At 50.5% G+C, this 17163-nt stretch overlaps 4 protein-coding genes across 5 annotated transcripts; 2 read left to right on the top strand and 2 right to left on the bottom strand.

Moving 5' to 3' along the window:
- The first annotated feature begins 3469 nt into the window (after nt 1-3469).
- Nucleotides 3470-6141, top strand: LOC121598018 (SET and MYND domain-containing protein 4-like). Its single transcript, XM_041924452.1, has 6 exons — nt 3470-3669; nt 3735-4262; nt 4326-4502; nt 4569-4893; nt 4955-5615; nt 5684-6141. The coding sequence occupies exons 1-6, from the start codon at nt 3551-3553 to the stop codon at nt 6139-6141; spliced, it is 2268 nt and encodes a 755-aa protein (XP_041780386.1). The 5' UTR covers nt 3470-3550.
- Nucleotides 6142-6151: 10 nt separating this feature from the next.
- LOC121598023 (INO80 complex subunit E-like) lies at nt 6152-6892 on the bottom strand. Its single transcript, XM_041924472.1, has 2 exons — nt 6522-6892; nt 6152-6446 (listed from the first exon to the last, which is right to left on the bottom strand). Exons 1-2 carry the CDS (start codon nt 6744-6746, stop codon nt 6174-6176), a joined length of 498 nt encoding a protein of 165 aa, XP_041780406.1. The 5' UTR covers nt 6747-6892; the 3' UTR covers nt 6152-6173.
- A 168-nt stretch (nt 6893-7060) lies between these two features.
- LOC121598017 (nuclear pore complex protein Nup214) lies at nt 7061-16923 on the top strand. 2 transcript variants are annotated; one of them, XM_041924451.1, is made up of 2 exons: nt 7061-7152; nt 11018-16923. In XM_041924451.1, exons 1-2 carry the CDS (start codon nt 7147-7149, stop codon nt 16787-16789), a joined length of 5778 nt encoding a protein of 1925 aa, XP_041780385.1. In that variant the 5' UTR covers nt 7061-7146; the 3' UTR covers nt 16790-16923. The 2 variants fall into 2 exon arrangements, with proteins under 2 accessions (XP_041780385.1, XP_041780384.1); XM_041924450.1 differs by lacking the exon at nt 7061-7152 and adding an exon at nt 10674-10916.
- Nucleotides 7148-8408, bottom strand: LOC121598022 (zinc finger protein 425-like). Its single transcript, XM_041924471.1, has 2 exons — nt 8322-8408; nt 7148-8258 (listed from the first exon to the last, which is right to left on the bottom strand). Exon 2 carries the CDS (start codon nt 8207-8209, stop codon nt 7199-7201), a length of 1011 nt encoding a protein of 336 aa, XP_041780405.1. The 5' UTR covers nt 8210-8258; nt 8322-8408; the 3' UTR covers nt 7148-7198.
- Nucleotides 16924-17163: the final 240 nt, after the last annotated feature.

The raw sequence follows: 17163 nt of genomic DNA, 5'->3' as shown, positions 1-17163 counted from the left end.
TTTTTCTTTGTGTTTTATTTTCAAGCAAGCGTCAACGATGAAATAAACAACAAGATTTGTTTCGTTTTAACACATATCCCAAGTGCCACAAATCCACTAAACGACCACTAAACGGCTTCTAAACGACTCAAGTTCTCTACCTAAACGGAATATAGAAAGACTTCGTTTAGCAGACGCCAAACGACTCATGCATTCTAAAAATAGCAAAAAAGCTGGTGGCGCTATCTGTTGGTGGGATACCCCAACCAGTTGAGCTTCATCGCTTGGAGGAGAGCTTTCTCATTTCCTCTGTACTGTTGTATGGTTTCGCATTGAAGTTATGCATCGCTAGAACTAGAACGGCGATACGATTGTTTAAATACTAAACTCCAACGGAAACCACCAGCACTGAAGCAAGTGAGATTTGAGCAATGGTCATTGGTGTTGATACCCACGTATCTAACCACACGACCATTTATATAGATTTTTGCTCAGAAAGTTAGAAGGCTATATAGGTCATAATAAAATGCAACTTGTCGAAACACATTGCAAGAAAAGGATAGCAATATAATGATGAGTTGTAATACGCCATCTATTGATCAAACCAATGAAGCTGTGGAGCTTTCATTTTTTTCTATGGATATTCAATTTTCCAGTCGTTTAAGCTTAATCTGTGGCGCTTGGGATGTATATTTTTAAATCTTTTGTATTGATGAATTACATAAAATTTAACACAATTCACTGATAATTCACAATCACTTCACTCAATATTCATTCCCAAATAACCAAATCGTCCTTAACCCACTGTAAAACCACTTCAAACCCACGTGGGTTTGGGGTGGTTGATTCAGTCGTTAACCCACCAAATTTTAGAACAATCGGAGCTGCCAGTTCCGATCCGATGTATTTATCTTGCCCACCCTTAAGCCACCTTTTCCAAAAATGCTTTGAGGAAAAGTTTGATCAAGGGTTGGCTTAGGTCAATATGCTGGACAGGATTTTAACTCCTAGGTTGATTAAATTCATTCACTTACATCACTGCACTTCAACTCCAGCAATATTATTAGTCTATAAACTATGCACTGACCAGCGAAATGGAAAAGCTCATTCGCAAGTAAACAAACACACATATACACTGTTGTGGACAGACCGCTGCCTCATCCTGAGGGCTCACTGTTGACAGCAGGGCTGTCATCCTGTGACGTCCTCAGTGAGGATCGCGGCGCGAGAAGGACCAGCCGTCTTCTCCCCGCATTGCGTGTTATTGTGTGGTATTATTTATTATTGTAAACGGTTGAACATATACCAAAGATACCCAAATAGCCAGCTCGTACTTTATAGCTGATTTAGGGCTGTTTAACGAAAAATCGTTCCGATGTCGTACTTTGTGGCTGATGAAGAGATAGACAGTACTTTGCGGAACTATGGAGCTTTTTAACAGGCACATGGTACTTTTTGGAACTTTGCGGCTGATTAGCACTATGTGTAGGGTTCATGATGGAACTTGAAGGCTTGTTAAGAAAGGGTACTGAACTTGGTGGAACTTTATAGCTTTTTAATGCATGACATCGGTACAAGGTGGCTCTTGTCAAAGTGTCAAAGACGGACGCCGGCAATAATCTCATTGCTGCTGCACAAGTTAGATTCGTTATTTGAAGAATGAATATTGAGTGAAGTGATTGTGAATTATCAGTAAATTGTTTAAAATTTTGTGTAATTCATCAATACAGAAGATTTAAAAATATACATATATCTGTTTAAACGAAACAAATCTTGTTGTTTATTTTATCGATGACGCTTGCTTGAAAATAAAACACAAAGAAAAATAATACCTGGCATCGTGGCATAAGGAAGCTGCTTAGGCGCTGTTTGAAAGACCCACCTAGAACTTTGATGCTGTTTATCTACTGCAAAAGGCGAATTAGAGCAGCGATCTTTAGCGTGCCAAAATGAGCTGCTTAAGCAATTCTGGCTATTTGGGTAGTGATAAAATACATATTCTGTTTGTGCCGTACACCACCGTCTTCATGTTTGTTTTGTGCGGACACAACATACACATATACATAAAACATGTTTGTTTTACAACAAACCAATTTAAACACACACGTTTAATTGCTTCCTTTGCACAATTAAATAACATTTAAACACAGGTGAAACATGTTGAGCAAATAAATTGCCCGTGCATAAAAATCTGACTTCAACAACATTGAAGTGGCTGCTTCTGTGGCCATGTGGCTTAACCCACCAAACTGATAGTTTATTAGCTTTGTTTGATGGAATTGGATTTTTAGTACAAGAAATTGGTGGCGTTTTCGGTATCTTGGTTATATGGGTTCTTCAATTAACGAATCTAACTTGTACAGCAGCAATGACATTATTGCCGGCGTCCGTCTTTGACACTTTGACAAGAGCCATCTCGTACCGATGTCATGCATTAAAAAGCTATAAAGTTCCACCAAGTTCGGTACGCTTTTTTAACAAGCCTTCAAGTTCCATCATGAACCCTACATAAAGTGCTAATCAGCCACAAAGTTCCAAACAGTACCATGTATCTGTTAAAAAGCTCCATAGTTCCGCAAAGTATCGTCTATCTCTTAATCAGCCACAAAGTACGACATCGGAACGATTTTTCGTTAAACAGCTCCAAATCAGCTATGGAGTACGAGCTGGCTATTTGGGTTGCGGCTTATAACCGCAGGACTCCACACAGCATAACACGGAGCGCAACATAACAACTGACAGCTGCCAAACGCTTCAGAAAACGCTTTATTGCTGGTATCAAATTTTGAATATCCTCAGTAGGCCGCTCATTGCTCGTAGAAAAACTACCAGCCTACTGCGATGACCGACAGGTAATGAAACGCTTTACCTCCTTTTCCAAGTGTTTTGTGAAGCGTTTGGTAGCTGTAAATTGTTATGTTGCGCTCCGTGTTATGCTGTGTGGAGTCCTGCGGTAAGATTTATTAGACTTTGTGTGTAAAGGTCTTATTAGACGGAGGAAAATACTGTCATTCGATTTTGGAATCTATCCTTCAAACAGGGTTTGACAGATAGATGCCAGTCGGAAAAGCGGAATTCGGCATGCTCAATAAAAAAAAAACTACTAACGGATCACTAAAGAGTATATGAGAACCTAAACCGGTGTTAATTTGTGTGTCATCATGATTTTATAACAGGTCAGTGTATCGATATTACCATTATCTTCACATGAGCTACATAAGTTTCATATTCCGCAGCATATTTGATTTGGAATTCGCTCTACCGACATTGACAGTAAAAATCTACTCTGGAGCAAATCGGAATTGAGCATGCCGAATTCCGATTTTCCGACTGGCATCTATCTGTCAAACCCTGTTTGAAGGAAAGATTCCAAAATTGAATGATAGTATTTTCCTCCGTCTAATAAGGCCTTAATAGATGCCTAATTGACGAACAGTCATTGTCCGTTGGACCGTCGTTGTCCAATGAGGGAGGGGGGCAAAGTGGCCTTAAACAGAATGTCAAAACACAGTTTGTTTACATTTCGTTTTTGGTGCGATCGGCACCTTTCTTACCGGGTTTGCAACTAACCATGGAGTGCGATTGGGATGAAATGGTCGACTCCATAGTCTATAAATTGCAGCATCAAATGCCGCGCACTGCTAGCGAGGTGGACACCATACGGCATCTAGCGAATGTGCCGAAACTCTGGTAAACCCTAGCCGATTACATTAGTTTGGCGTGTCTAATAGTGCGCATCCCCTCTGTACTTGCAGTGACCTTTTCCGCTCGTGGCTACAAAAGCTGCCAAACGTGCGTGCCAGCGGCGAGAACAAATCAAACCAGTTTCGCACACGTGGCAACGACATGTTTAAAGCCAGCACGCCAGAGTATCATGTGGTGGTGGAAGCGTACAGCAAAGCGATCTTTGCTGCCCCTGGCGGTTCGAGATCGCTCGCCCTGGGACACGCGAACCGTGCGGCCGCCCTCATTCGCCTGCGCCGGTATCGGGAAGCGTTCGACGATTGCCAGCTCGCGCTGGACGGAGACTATCCGGCGGACAGTCGACTGAAGGTTCTGTTCCGGCAGGCGGAATGTGCCGAGCGGCTGGGTGAGCCAGTCAAATTAGGTCCGATTGTTGAAGGCATAGCGCGAATTGCTGCCGAGAAAGCGCTCCAAAAAGCAGAGCAACGAAGGCTGGAAGGCTGGCGTGCTATGTACGATGCAGCAGACAGAGACTGTACGGTAGAAGAGGAGGAAAATGCAACGAGCCCCGTGCTGCGGGAAGAAGCCGTCTTAAAAGAGTAAGTGAAGTGCTATATTACTTTTTTTTCGATAGTATGTTACAATTTAATCATATTTTTTAGAAAAGAAGCTCCTGCAGTCGGTCGCTATATTGTGGCAGCGGAAGCAATCAAAGCAAACGATACGGTTGCCAGGGAAACGGCCGTTTCGTTCGTGCCTGTCTACGATCCGGAAAGCAGTTCCACGCTGCCTTCCTTCGACTGCCAAAAGTGTGCCAAAGTAAATGTGGTCCCCTTTCCGTAAGTAATGATCGCAGTGACCGCCGAGAAGGAAGATTGCGCTTAATCTCTCCTGCTGCCCCACAGTTGTCCCACGTGCGGCAGAGCCTGCTACTGCAGCACACGATGCCGGGTGGCTCATCGGCCGGTGCACCGGTTCGAGTGCTTTGGCTACCGGAAGCACCTGTGGTACCAGATCGGAATCGCCCATCTCGGGTTGCGCTGCTTCCTGGACGGGCTCGGAACGATTGCCGGAGAAATGGCGAAGGCAACGGACGCATCCGTCTGCTATCGGCGCGTGCTGGAAGCGACCAGAGAGGAAGACAATCCGTTCTCTCACTACGGTCGAGTGTTGCGGTTGGTGACGAACTTCGACAAGATGGACCCCGACGATAGGATGCGGTATACGCTGGTTGGTATTTCGTTTGCGCTCCTAGTTTTATGTTTGACTTACTATGTACTCATCTTGGCAGGCCGGTCTGATGCTTACCATCTATCTGCAAGAATGTACACCGTTTGCGGAAGCGGTGAAGGATTGCGCCATGCCACCGGCCGAACTGCTGGTGTGCTGTGGAGCGTTCATCACACGCCACATTGGCCAGCTGGTCTGCAATGGGCACGCGATCAGTGAGCTTCGCCTGGCCCTTCCTTCGAAGGGGCAATTTTACAACCTAAACGATTCGTTGCTGCTTGCCGGATCGCTGCATCTGTGCCTTAAAAGCTCCCGCGTGTTTACGGCAATCTTTCCCCGCATCAGCATGTTCAACCATTCCTGCGATCCTAACATACGCAATCACTTCGAACGAGCGACACTCACGGTACACGCGACCCGCCCGATCGGTGCGGGTGGTGAAGTTTTCAACTGTTACGGTCCACACTACCGGCTGATGGCGGCAGCGGAGCGGAAGATGCTGCTTCGGGCGCAGTACTGCTTCGACTGTGGTTGCGAGCGATGCCGGGAGGGTGACGCTACGTTCGAGCAGCGGTTCAACATGATCCGCTGTCCCGCCTGTCGGCGGGAGTACTCGAAGGAGCTGAACCTGGAGGAACTGCCAACAGTGTGTGTGTACTGTTCGGCGGAAATCCCCTCCGAATGGTTAAGCCAAATTTTAGATCTGGATCCAGATGATCGTCGTAAGTAAATGCTCGTCCATCTCCAAAGTTTCGTGGTGTGCAATAACATTCCTTCTCCTTACTTACAGGCGACGAAACACGTAACTTCCAGCGCGCTGAGAGTGCGTATAACTACGGCAAGCAAATATTGATCCACAGCAATCAAACGAGAGCCATTGCGCTACGGCACATTCTTGAATGTTTCACACGAATAGCCACCTGCAAGGGATTGGCCCACTCAAACGCGCTCAACAAGCTAGCGCTAGAGTATGCGCTGCTCATGCGGGAACGGTTCGGTCACATGAGTTTGGAATTTTTAACCGGCTGTTTCTACCTGCTGGACGTTTGGGCTATGTTTTGTTATTACGGCGACGATGAACCGGAGCAGCAGGCCGAGGAGCGTACCGTGCTGAAACAGTTCCGCCAGGCGCTCGCTATGATTGGCGCCGACAATCGGGGGCAGATTTTGGATTACATGAAGCGGTACAAGATAATCGACGGTGAATCGACGGCAGTATGCATTGAAACAATGGAGCAAACGGCTTAGCAACGCTTTGTTTTTTTTTTGTAATTCATATTTTAATTTCCTTTCCTTTGCTTCACCAACGGTTCGCGCATGGCCGATGAGTGGTTACATTGCTTTCGTTTCGGGCGCTGGTTTAATGTACGTCCCCTCGCCGGCGATTGGTCCGTTGATGCGTCCGATTCGGAGCTGCTGGAAGTGCTGAAGCAGGACGATGGTAAGGTCGGCTCGTAGACGAGCAGCCGGTCCAGCAGGAAGGACCGATCACGCGTCACTGTCAACAGTTTGCGCTCGCCGGCCCGCAGCTGGTGCCGGAAGCTTACATTCTCCTGTTTACGTCACAAAAAACATGTTTTGAATTCTAATAAAACAAAGTTTTTAGAATTAAAACCCTGCTTACCTACCTTGTTAATTTCTTTCAGCTGCTTTTGCAATTCCTTGTACTTTGTGCAATAGTTTACTTCCGGAGCGGGCGGCCATTCGTTTAGCTGGTAGTCTTCGTTGGTTGTAGAAGTAATTTCCTCCTCCGGGGCGATATCGTTCAACCCGAAATACTCTCGAAAGTAGTCTTCCGAACTTTGATGAAAAAGTCTCTGTAGCGAGTAGGCACTATACTCGTTATCCTCCATTGTTCTTCGCTTATGGAAGCTGCTGGTTGCTGAAGTTGAACTGTTTCCTTCAATTCAAGCGAGATTTATAACGCAAGTATGAACCAACGATTTTGACAGTTGTCTTTTCGCAGGTACTCGTTACCATAGTGATAGGGAAGATTTCATCACATCGTAGTAGGCTGGTGGTGCCATCACAGCCATGACAGGTAGAAACAGACTAGAACGGTGAAGGCTGTCTTTGAACGTTTTATTTAAATTGGGTTATATTTTATCGATTATATTTATAAAACAATTAAATTTGAATTAATTTATAATAAATTAAACAACTCAATTAGACTTAATTGGAGAAGATATGCGCATAAAGCGATCCTCGTGTCCGAAGACTGTGCCAGCATATGCGGAAGGAAGAACTTAAGTTATGCACGTAAGTATTACTAAATTAAAACAGTCTCTTTCCTCTCCCCTCTACTTCAACTACGGTACGCGTGCACCGCCATGTGCGCCGGATAGTTCCTTTGTCTAACGTTTTTCCTACATATCGGGCACTGCTTCCTTTGATGTACTGAACCATGCTCTAGCAACTGTTTTTCACTGTCAAAAACTCGCTTGCACTGTAAGCATCTGTGTTTTCCTTCTTCCTTCGCCTCGTTCTCCGTCGTCATTGCGCTTCCATCCTCCGCGTGCTTCGACGCCATGTGGTACTTCAACCGGCGCTTGGAGCAAAACGTCCCATCGCACACGGCGCACCGAAACGCACCGCCATGCGACGCAATGTGCTCCTTGATCGACGATTTTGAGCGCATGCTTTTGCACACCGGACACTGCTGCTGCTGGTGGCTGCGCATGTGCGAGTTTAGCTGGGCGGCGTTCGAGAACACCCGATCACACTCGCCGCATCGTGTCATTTCCGCTGCCACGCACGTATGATCCGAGCTACTAGCGTGCAGCAGCTTGCGGTGCAGATTCAAGGCCCGATAGGAAGAAAGCGTTTTGCTGCACAACGCGCACCGGATGGCTCCTTCGTGCGCGGCAAGGTGTTCTTTAAGGCTGCGCTGCACTACACTTTTAGCGCACACCGGGCAGGGCACCTGGTTGTGCGTTTCCTGGTGGTGTTTTAGCTTCCGCTGAAATAGAAACGTTCTATCGCATTCAGTGCAGCGGTACTGGGGCCGCACGACCGGTTCGGTCGGTTTGTGCAGTCTACGCCGGTGCAACCGCAATGCATTGGCGCTGGGACACGGTTTGTTACAATCTGGACAGTGAAGCGTTTCCGGCGAGGGTGCATCTTGGGGGGTTTCTTTTACGTCAGATAAGCTACATGGATGCTCTTTTTCAGATACGGAATTGTCGTCAGTCGCAGCTTCCATCAATTGATAATCCTCACATTTAATGACGCTGACCAAATCCGAACCGGCCACTTCGTGAAAGTTAGGTGTTTCACCCGTATCGGAAGGTTCTTGTTTGATGGAAGGGAAATCCATTGTTGATAGTCCTTTCGGGAGTGAGAGCAAGCCAATATATATTGTGTATCTAAAAAGATTGTGATAAAATGACAATAGGGGATGATATTTAACAAACAAAAAAATAACCTACCATTACGCGTAATGCTTTTTAGGCTTTAAACAAATTGTTGGGTAAATTGTATGTAAGCATTTTCCAACCCGCGCGGGCGATGTAAACAATAACAACAAAGCGATGATTTATGTCAACGCGATGTTTTTCATTAGGGACCTACTATACGTATCGAACCCGCTAAACAAATTCGAGTTTGTGAACTCGCATGAGACCTCGCACTCCATACAACTTCATAGCCCCAGCGCCCTTGCATTTAAGCAGATTGTGAGGGTAAGCAGTTTGATTTTTGGCCCATAGTTTTAGCAGCAGCAACCCGAGAGCAGTTATAACAGTGCGATTTGCAGTATACTAAATATATGAAAATTAACACTTTACTTAAAAAACACCAAAAATACAAATAGTCACAGCCAAAAATTCGACGAAAAACATAGCAAAAAAAAAAAATTTATGAAGAAAACATAAAGATGATTTAAAATAACACAAGATTTCGAACAGAAAATACTACTCGCAACTCTCGCAATGTTTAACGGGTAGCATGAGTTTTATACCTAAATACCAAACCAAAGTGCAGCTCAATACTCAACGCATGCATGTGATTTTTTCTCCATTTTCAAACAATTTTGAGTTATTTTTAGCAATAATATTGAACAAATGATAAACAGAACGAAAACATCAACAGTTTTCACGAGATTTACCCTTGAAATGAATTGTACCAAACAGTACCCAAGTGCCACAACTCTACCATAATGACCACTAAGGGCCGTCTCAACACTTCGTCGCATGCGATTTTATCGGACGTCCTGTCAAATTTTCATATAGGATTTGGCAGATAACGTTGTCCGATAAAATCGCATCAAACCCGATCAGCGTTGCCACTGCCCTAAAAGAGTTATAAACGGCTCAAGCTCTCAACCTAAAAGGAATCTAAAAAGACTTCGTTTAGTAGACGGTGGACGATTGATGCATTATAAAAAATAGCAAAAAAAAGCTTGTGGCGCCACCTATTGGTGGGATAGCAACACAGTAAAGCTTTCCTCGCTTTGAGAGCTTTCTTTTTCCCTTTGTACTGTTGTATGGTTTCGCAATGAAGTTATGCATCGCTAGAACTAGAACGGCGATACGATTGTTTAAATACTAAACTCTAATGTGAGCCGATTTCAAACCTACACTGTAGAAGGTATAGAAAGGATTTTCCACATGGAGGTACGGTCACTTGATGATGTGGTTGAGTTATGATATTGAATATTGTTGAGCAACGAGCATTTGAACTGCTTTCCCAAATAGCCAGAATTGCTTAAGCAGCTCATTTTGGCACGCTAAAAATCGCTGCTCTAATTCGCCTTTTGCAGTAGATAAACAGCATCAAAGTTCTATGTGGGTCTTTCAAACAGCGCCTAAGCAGCTTCCTTATGCCACGATGCCAGGTATTATTTTTCTTTGTGTTTTATTTTCAAGCAAGCGTCATCGATAAAATAAACAACAAGATTTGTTTCGTTTAAACACATATGTATATTTTTAAATCCTTTGTATTGATGAATTACACAAAATTTTACACAATTTACTGATAATTCACAATCACTTCACTCAATATTCATTCTTCAAATAACGAATCTAACTTGTGCAGCAGCAATGAGATTATTGCCGGCGTCCGTCTTTGACACTTTGACAAGAGCCATCTCGTACCGATGTCATGCATTAAAAAGCTATAAAGTTCCACCAAGTTCGGTACCCTTTCTTAACAAGCCTTCAAGTTCCACCATGAACCCTACACATAGTGCTAATCAGCCGCAAAGTTCCAAAGAGTACCATGTGCCTGTTAAAAAGCTCCATAGTTCGGCAAAGTACCGCTTTATCTCTTAATCAGCCCCAAAGTACGACATCGGAACGATTTTTCGTTAATCAGCCCTAAATCAGCTATAAAGTACGAGCTGGCTATTTGGGTTATGTCGTCGTAAACTTCTAAATATCTATACCTTCTATAACTGTCCTGCACTTATTTTGATGCTAAAAGAAGGTTAAAACCTGACATCAATCTCCGCTCGCAGATGGTGTGTTGTAGTGTTGGTGAAACGGTACATTGTAAAAGCGTCTCTTGACCTTATCTGTTTATCAATATGGCCTGGCGGGAAGAGCTATACGCCCAGCTGTGTACTATACCCACTTTGGGTAAAACAATAAATGTCAATGGAACAAAGAAGAAGAAAACTGCACTACATATTCACTGTCACTAATAGCCATCAAAAAAGCACGCAATTTATACTGCCAGATTTCTTAAAGCACCCACCATTCTCGCATCATGGCTAAACAGCTTCACGCCAAGAGTTCGCTTTGTGTAAACGCCTCCTCTACGGGTCTCCCATCTGTCAAACCGCCCGTCTGTCAAACTGCTGTCAACTGGCTGTGGGGCAAAAATAGCGGGTTTGTTTGTCGGAAAGCAGTTGTGTCGATTGTTTTACGTGCCGTGATTGTTGCGAAAAATAAGGTGTAACAACCCAATCGGGAAGTTGACCGCAAGTTCCCCGCCCCCCACAGTGCGTTAGGTTGGCCAGTTCGATATACGGACAAGAGTGCGAAAGGATGGCACAACCGGCACCGCTTGGTCTGGACGTTACCGTAAGTTTCTGGTCCTCGCACATAGGTTATGTTTACGTTCGCGTTCCCCACCACCCGGAGGATGATGCTTAACTGCCCGTGTTGATGTCTATCGTTCGCAGGAGCTAAAGTTTAAGCTACAGAGCAAGGTTCCCATCTTCAAAGGCGATGGGAATGCAAAGAACGGCTGCAGCCTGCTGGCCACCGCCAGCGTCCACGGGCTGGTGTTTGCCGGCACAGCCGGGGCGGAGTTGCGCGTGCTGAAGCTGCAGGACATCACCGCCGACCGGGTGATCAATGAGACCGTCCCGCTGCGCACCGTTCCCCTGCCCAGTGAGCCGTACCAGCTGGCGGTGAGCTGCGATCATGGCATGCTGGCGGTGGACGTCGTGGCGAACGGTGTACCGTTCGTGTACATCTACTCTGTACCCTCGTTTCTGACCGGGTCAATCGTAAAGCTGGCGGAAATCAAAACGTCCCCCCAACCCGCCGTAAGAAGCACGCAGCTGTGCTGGAACCCGGTCATGCACAATGTGCTGGCCGTGCGTACCGAGGCCGGTGGACTTTCCGTGTACACGCTGAAGGAACCGACCGGGCTGGAATTTCACTCGCTCGACGCCAACAACCCGGCCGAGCGGGCCCAGTGTGCCTGTTGGAGTCCGAAGGGCAAGCAGTTGGTGGTGGCGTTCGCCAACGGCAAGCTGGTACAGTACAAGCCCGACCTGAAACCGGCCCGCACCATCGTCTGCCCGCCCGGCGTGCTCGAGGGTGGCGGCGGTTTCGATGTGCTAGCGATCCAGTGGCTCAGCACGTACCAGTTTGCGGCCGCGTTTATGCCCCACGGGGACGACACCGTGCCGGCCCTGTTCATCGTGAACGCACCGAAGGCGGGCAGCCCGGTGTTTGTCAACTACGACGACATCTGCTACAGCCAGAGCGGACCGCGCAGGGGCCAGGTGTTTCTGCAGCACATACTGCCCTGGAACTTGCTGCTGATGGCGTCGGCCAACAGCATGGAGGTGGGCATACTGGGCACGACCGAGAGCGGCGAAGCACCGACCTGGTGCCAGTGGACGACGACGGATGAGGCGCGGGCGGAGCTGCCGCTCACGGCGGACAAGCAGGAAACGTTCCCGATCGGGTTCGCGCTCGAGACGGGCTGCACGCACGAGCTCGTGATTGGCGAGCAGACGTTTCCGGTGATGCCGATGATCCATCTGCTGTCGACGTACGGGCAGCTGGTGTCGTTCAACGTGCTCAACACACTGCCGAATGTGCCGAACATTTGCTCACCACCGAAACCGATCCAGGACCTTACGGGCGGTGCGTTTGTGAAGATCGATATGGGACAAGCGGCTCCAACACAACAACAACAGCAACAACAGCAGCCAAAAGCGTTCCCGAGCATGAATCAAAACGTTCCTGCAGCAGCAGCAGCACCACCGCCGACGTCGGAAATATCATTCGCCGTACCGAACGGGGCCACATCGACGCCGGCAATCGCCAAGTCGAAATCCTTCTTCAATGCAGGAGTCGGTGCGGAAGCGGTACAAAAGTCGCCGATCAATTTGTTCGGTGGCGCCGGAGGAACAGCAGCACCGGGGCAGCAGCAGCAGCAACCGAAACCGGCAGCCCCCGCCATAGCGCCAACATTCGGCAAACAGATCACATTTGGAGCGTCGCCCGGCCCCGGAATGCAGCAGCAGGGAGTCGGTGGCGAAACGAAACCTTCACCTTTTGCTGGATTTTCTACCCCTGCGGGTGGTGGTGGCGGTGGCGGCGGTACGACATTTGGCGGTGGCACGACTGCAGGAGGACTGCCGACCATGTCGGCACCACCCTTCCAGGCCGCAATGGCTGCGATGGGACCGCCGCCGCAGCAGTCAGCATCTTCCCGGCCGAGTGCAGACGCCAACAAACCGCTCGTTACGGTTCCCCCCAGCTACGTGCCAGCGGTGCAGCAGCAGCAACAGCAGCCGCCCAACAATGGTAATGTGGCGGCCCGCTCACAAACCACAGCTGCCCCGAAAAGGGCGGACTTTTCCTCCGAGGACAATAATGCCATCATTCGCGCACTCACGAACGACGAGCTGAACCGGTTTGCGCGCGAGCTGACCGAGCTGCAGCGCCGCAACCGGGCACTGAGCGTACAGATCGGGCAGAAGGAAGAGTCCGCACAGATGATACGCAGCTTGCGCGAGCTGGAGGACATCATTGCGCAGGCGAACGAAAGCACGCAGTCGCTCGTGGCGGACGTGCAGGCGCTCCGGCTCGGGCTGAACGAAGCGTTCGCGATGGTGGCGGAAGCGAACAGCAAGAGCGCCATCTACAACAACCCGACCGTGCACCGGTACCAGGAGGCGCACGGCGGCCTGTCGCAGACGAGCCGGCGCCAGCTGAGCGCGCTCGAGAACATGCTGCAGGTGAACGAGAGCCAGCTGCGCACGGTTACGAAGCAGCTCGAGGCGCAGTGGATGAGCCTGGAGGAGGCGAAGCAGGCGCGGGCCAAGCAGCGCATGCACATCCCCTCGCTGGAGGTGCTGTACCAGACGCTGTCGAAGCAGCAGGACATTTTGAACCGGCAGGGCGAAAAACTGGCCGTGCTGAAGAGCAAACTGGGGCTGCGCAGTAGTGTAAAGGGGCTGGAGGATCGTAACAAAAGCGTAAAGGGCAAGCAGCAGCTTGGTGGAGGTGATGCTACCGACACATCCGAGAGTGCGATCGAATCGCTGACCGATTCAATTATCTCTATGACGCTCGGCGATCAGGTGGCGGCCGACACGAAGAAGCTAAGCGAGGGCAAGCTGTCCGCACTGAGACGCGCGCTAATGGGCAGAAAGGTGGTAACAGTGAAACCACAGCGACCGGACCGGGTGGGCCTTAGCTCGGAGGTCGTCCGTGAGCATCGCGATCAGGTGCGCCGCCAGGTGGTGATGGTGGAGCAGGAAAAACAAGCGAAAGTGGCACAGAAGGCGGCGGTAAGCAAGGCGGAGCAGAGCAAAGTGCAGCAGCAACGCAGCAGTGCCCCACCCCAACAGCAGCCTGCCGCTCAACCGGTGCAAACGCTATCCAAGCAGCCGGTTGGCAACAAACCGATGGCAACGGCACCCGCTAATAAAGCGTTTTCGTTCGCCGTTCCAAGCTCTGGTGCGGCTGCTGCTGCGTCACCATCCGTTGGAAGCTTTTCCTTTGGACAAACGACAATTACACCGATGACTGCTGCGGAAAGCAACGCCGCGAAGCCAACAGCAAATGGGGGAAGCATCACAAGCGGGCTGTCTTTTGGCACACCAGTTAATAAGGAAAGTGGTGGCGATAAGGAGAAAAAGGACAGCACGATCTCCAGCTCCAGCGGTAAGGAGAACATCCCGGTCAATTCTGCTCCGGCTGCGGCGTCAAAAGCTCCTGCTTCCGGTTCGTTCAGCTTCGGATCGGCCGCATCGGCGGGAACCTTTAAACCACCGTCGACGGAATCATCCGCCCCTGCCGCACCGAAACCGGTGTTTTCTTTCGGCAATTCGGGTACCGGCAGCAACAGCGGCCAACAGTCGGGACTTACTTTCGGTTCCATACCGAAGCCCAACTTTTCCTTCGACGCGCCATCCACCATAGCTGGGAGCGGTGGTCTTTCCTTTGGCCTCGCAGGATCCTCCTCCTCTTCCGAGGGGCCACTAAGCCTGGGCAAACCGAAGGCAACGGCCACTGCATCCACTTCGAACGAAAACGTCCCTCCGCCGGTTGAGGAGGTGCAAAAGGACAAACCGCTTCCACCGTCGTTCGGGCCGGTTGAGCCAGCACCGGCCACGAAAGCGCCCCTGCCCGCCCTTACAAGCCTGCTGCAGAAGGTCGACTCGTCGGTGGATCTTTCGGTGAAGGGTAGTGGTGGTGGTGCAGCGGGCGCAACGTCCCAGGCTAGCAAACCGGCCGGCGGTGGTCTGTTCGGTAGCATTACCGGCGGTACGAGTAGCAGCTTTGCAACGGGTGGACTGTTTGGGAGCGTTACGAAGCCGGCTGCCCCGTCCGGAGCGAACAATAACGCTTCGGCGAATGAGGAAGGAGGCGCCAAACCGGCAGCATCCGGTGGAGGATTGTTTTCGGGGCTTTCGTTCGGTTCGCTGTCCGTAACACCGAGTAGTGCGGGTGGTGATGCTGCTTCCGGCGGTTCGCTGTTTGGCAGTGTGAAGCCAGCCAATGGTGCCCCAACGGGCGGATTAACGTTCGGCGGTGGAAGCAGTTTTGCATCGTCCGGCTTTGGAGTGGCCAAATCTTCGACGGACACAACGGCGACCGTAGCTTCGCCAGCAACCGAACCGGCAAAAACCGCAGGGAAGGAAGAATCGACGGCAACTGCCACTGCTACCACCGGTTTTGGCTTTGGCTCCATTGCTGCGCCTTCGACCACCTCCACAGCGGCAGCGTCATCCCCTGGGGGTGGATTTTCCTTCGGAGGGCTCTCCCTGGGCAAGCCGGTAGTGACGCCCGCTTCTTCGGCAACCGTTTCCACACCTGCCGCGAGCACTGGTACGCCGGTGGCTGCCACTTCCCCGGCAACAACAACGACCACGCCGACGACGACGGCAGCTGCCGATACCACGAGCACACTGTTCGGTTCGATCAGCATCTGCTCACCGACAGCGGCCAGCGCGGGGAACAACGCCAAGACAACGCCCTCCATTACCGGGGGTAACATATTCAGTTCGGGCACGTTCGGCGCCTCCAAACCGACAACCGACACGAAAAGCATCTTCGGAGGTGGTGGTGGTAGTGCTACTGCTACCACCGCAGCCAGTGGAGCAGCCTCACCCTTCGGTCCACTGGCAGCATCGCCGGCGCCTGCTGCCGCCTCTTCGGGCGGTTTGTTCGGTTCCGTTGGGCAGCCCACGGCTGCATCGACCGCGCTTGGTGCCGCCAGCACAACGACCACCACCAGCGTCTTTGGGGGAGGCTTTTTCGGTGCGAGCACAACGCCAGCGGCTGGAACAGCACCACCCGCTACCAGCACCACCCCGTCGTCCGGTGGATTCTTTGGCGGTGGCGCTGGAGCCGCGACTAATTCCGTCTTTGGATCAAGTGCGGCCTCGAGCACGTCCAACATTTTCGGCAGTGCGGCCTCTGCGACGGCCACCGGAGGCACCGGGTTGTTTGGCAGTGTCGCCGCGAGCAACAGCGCAACACCCGGCGCTGCAGGCGGTTCCATTTTCGGTGGTGGTGGCGGCGGCGGCGGTGGTGCGTCAGCGTTTGGGGGAGCCGGTGCCGGCGGTAGTGGTGGTAACATCTTTGGCAGTCCGGTGGCCGCAGCAGCAGCATCGCCATCCGGTGGTACGGGTTTGTTTGGTTCGGTTGGCGCCGGCTCGCCGGCAGCAGCGGGACCGTTCGGCAGCCCGCAAACACCGCCCCAATCGTCGACCCAGTCCATCTTTGGCGGTGGAGCAGCATCCGGCGGTGGTGCATTTGGTTCATCGGTCGCCACTGGTGCCGCCGCCAGCCCGGGGCCGTTCAGCAGTGGTGCGGCGGGAACGGGCGTGAACGCGTTCGCTTCACCGACGGGCACGTCGGCGTTCAGTAAGCCGCCCGCCTTCGGAGCGACTCCCACGTTTGGCGGTGCGCCCACGTTCGGCGGGGCGCCCACGTTCGGTGGGGCGCCGACATTTGGAGGGGCGCCCACGTTCGGCAGTCCGAAGGCAACGTTCGGGGGCGGTGGCGTTGTTGGTGGTGGTTCACCGTTCGGGGGTGGCGCATCGCCCGCCATCGGATCACCGGCGACGCAGTCCAACAATCTGTTCGAGCAGCTCGGTTCCTCGTCGTCCGGCGTGTCGTTCGGTGGGCTGGCGGCCCAGCAACAGGCTAAGCCGACCCAGTTCGGAGGTTCATCGTTTTCCAGCTGGCGTTCGTAAGGATGGCGGTTGCTGCGTTGAAGGATCCCGACCGTGGCGGATACGTGGCGGATGTTTTGGAACGATTTGTTAAAAAGCTTATCCTTTCTTGAATGTGTATTCTAATGAGTAAATTAATGAAACAAACAATACAATTTACTTTCGTTTTGTGTACTTACCAATACTGCCGAACAATGTGTTTAGAAAGTCGTTTTTTTGATCTTTTGTCATCTGTAGCGTAATCCAAGCAACCCGTGAGCACGTGTCTTTTGGTTGGTTTTAAATTCTCTTTCGATTTTATTTCACTGTGTTACACTCTCCCTCTCTCTGTCTCTCTGCCTTTTATTCCTGTGTTTCGTTTCGTTTCCTTACCATTATGAAGACTATTTCATTCC

Source organism: Anopheles merus, chromosome 3R (assembly GCF_017562075.2).
Source record: "Anopheles merus strain MAF chromosome 3R, AmerM5.1, whole genome shotgun sequence".
NCBI classification, from domain to species: Eukaryota; Metazoa; Arthropoda; class Insecta; order Diptera; family Culicidae; genus Anopheles; species Anopheles merus.
This window is presented reverse-complemented; position numbering and strand designations above follow the sequence as displayed.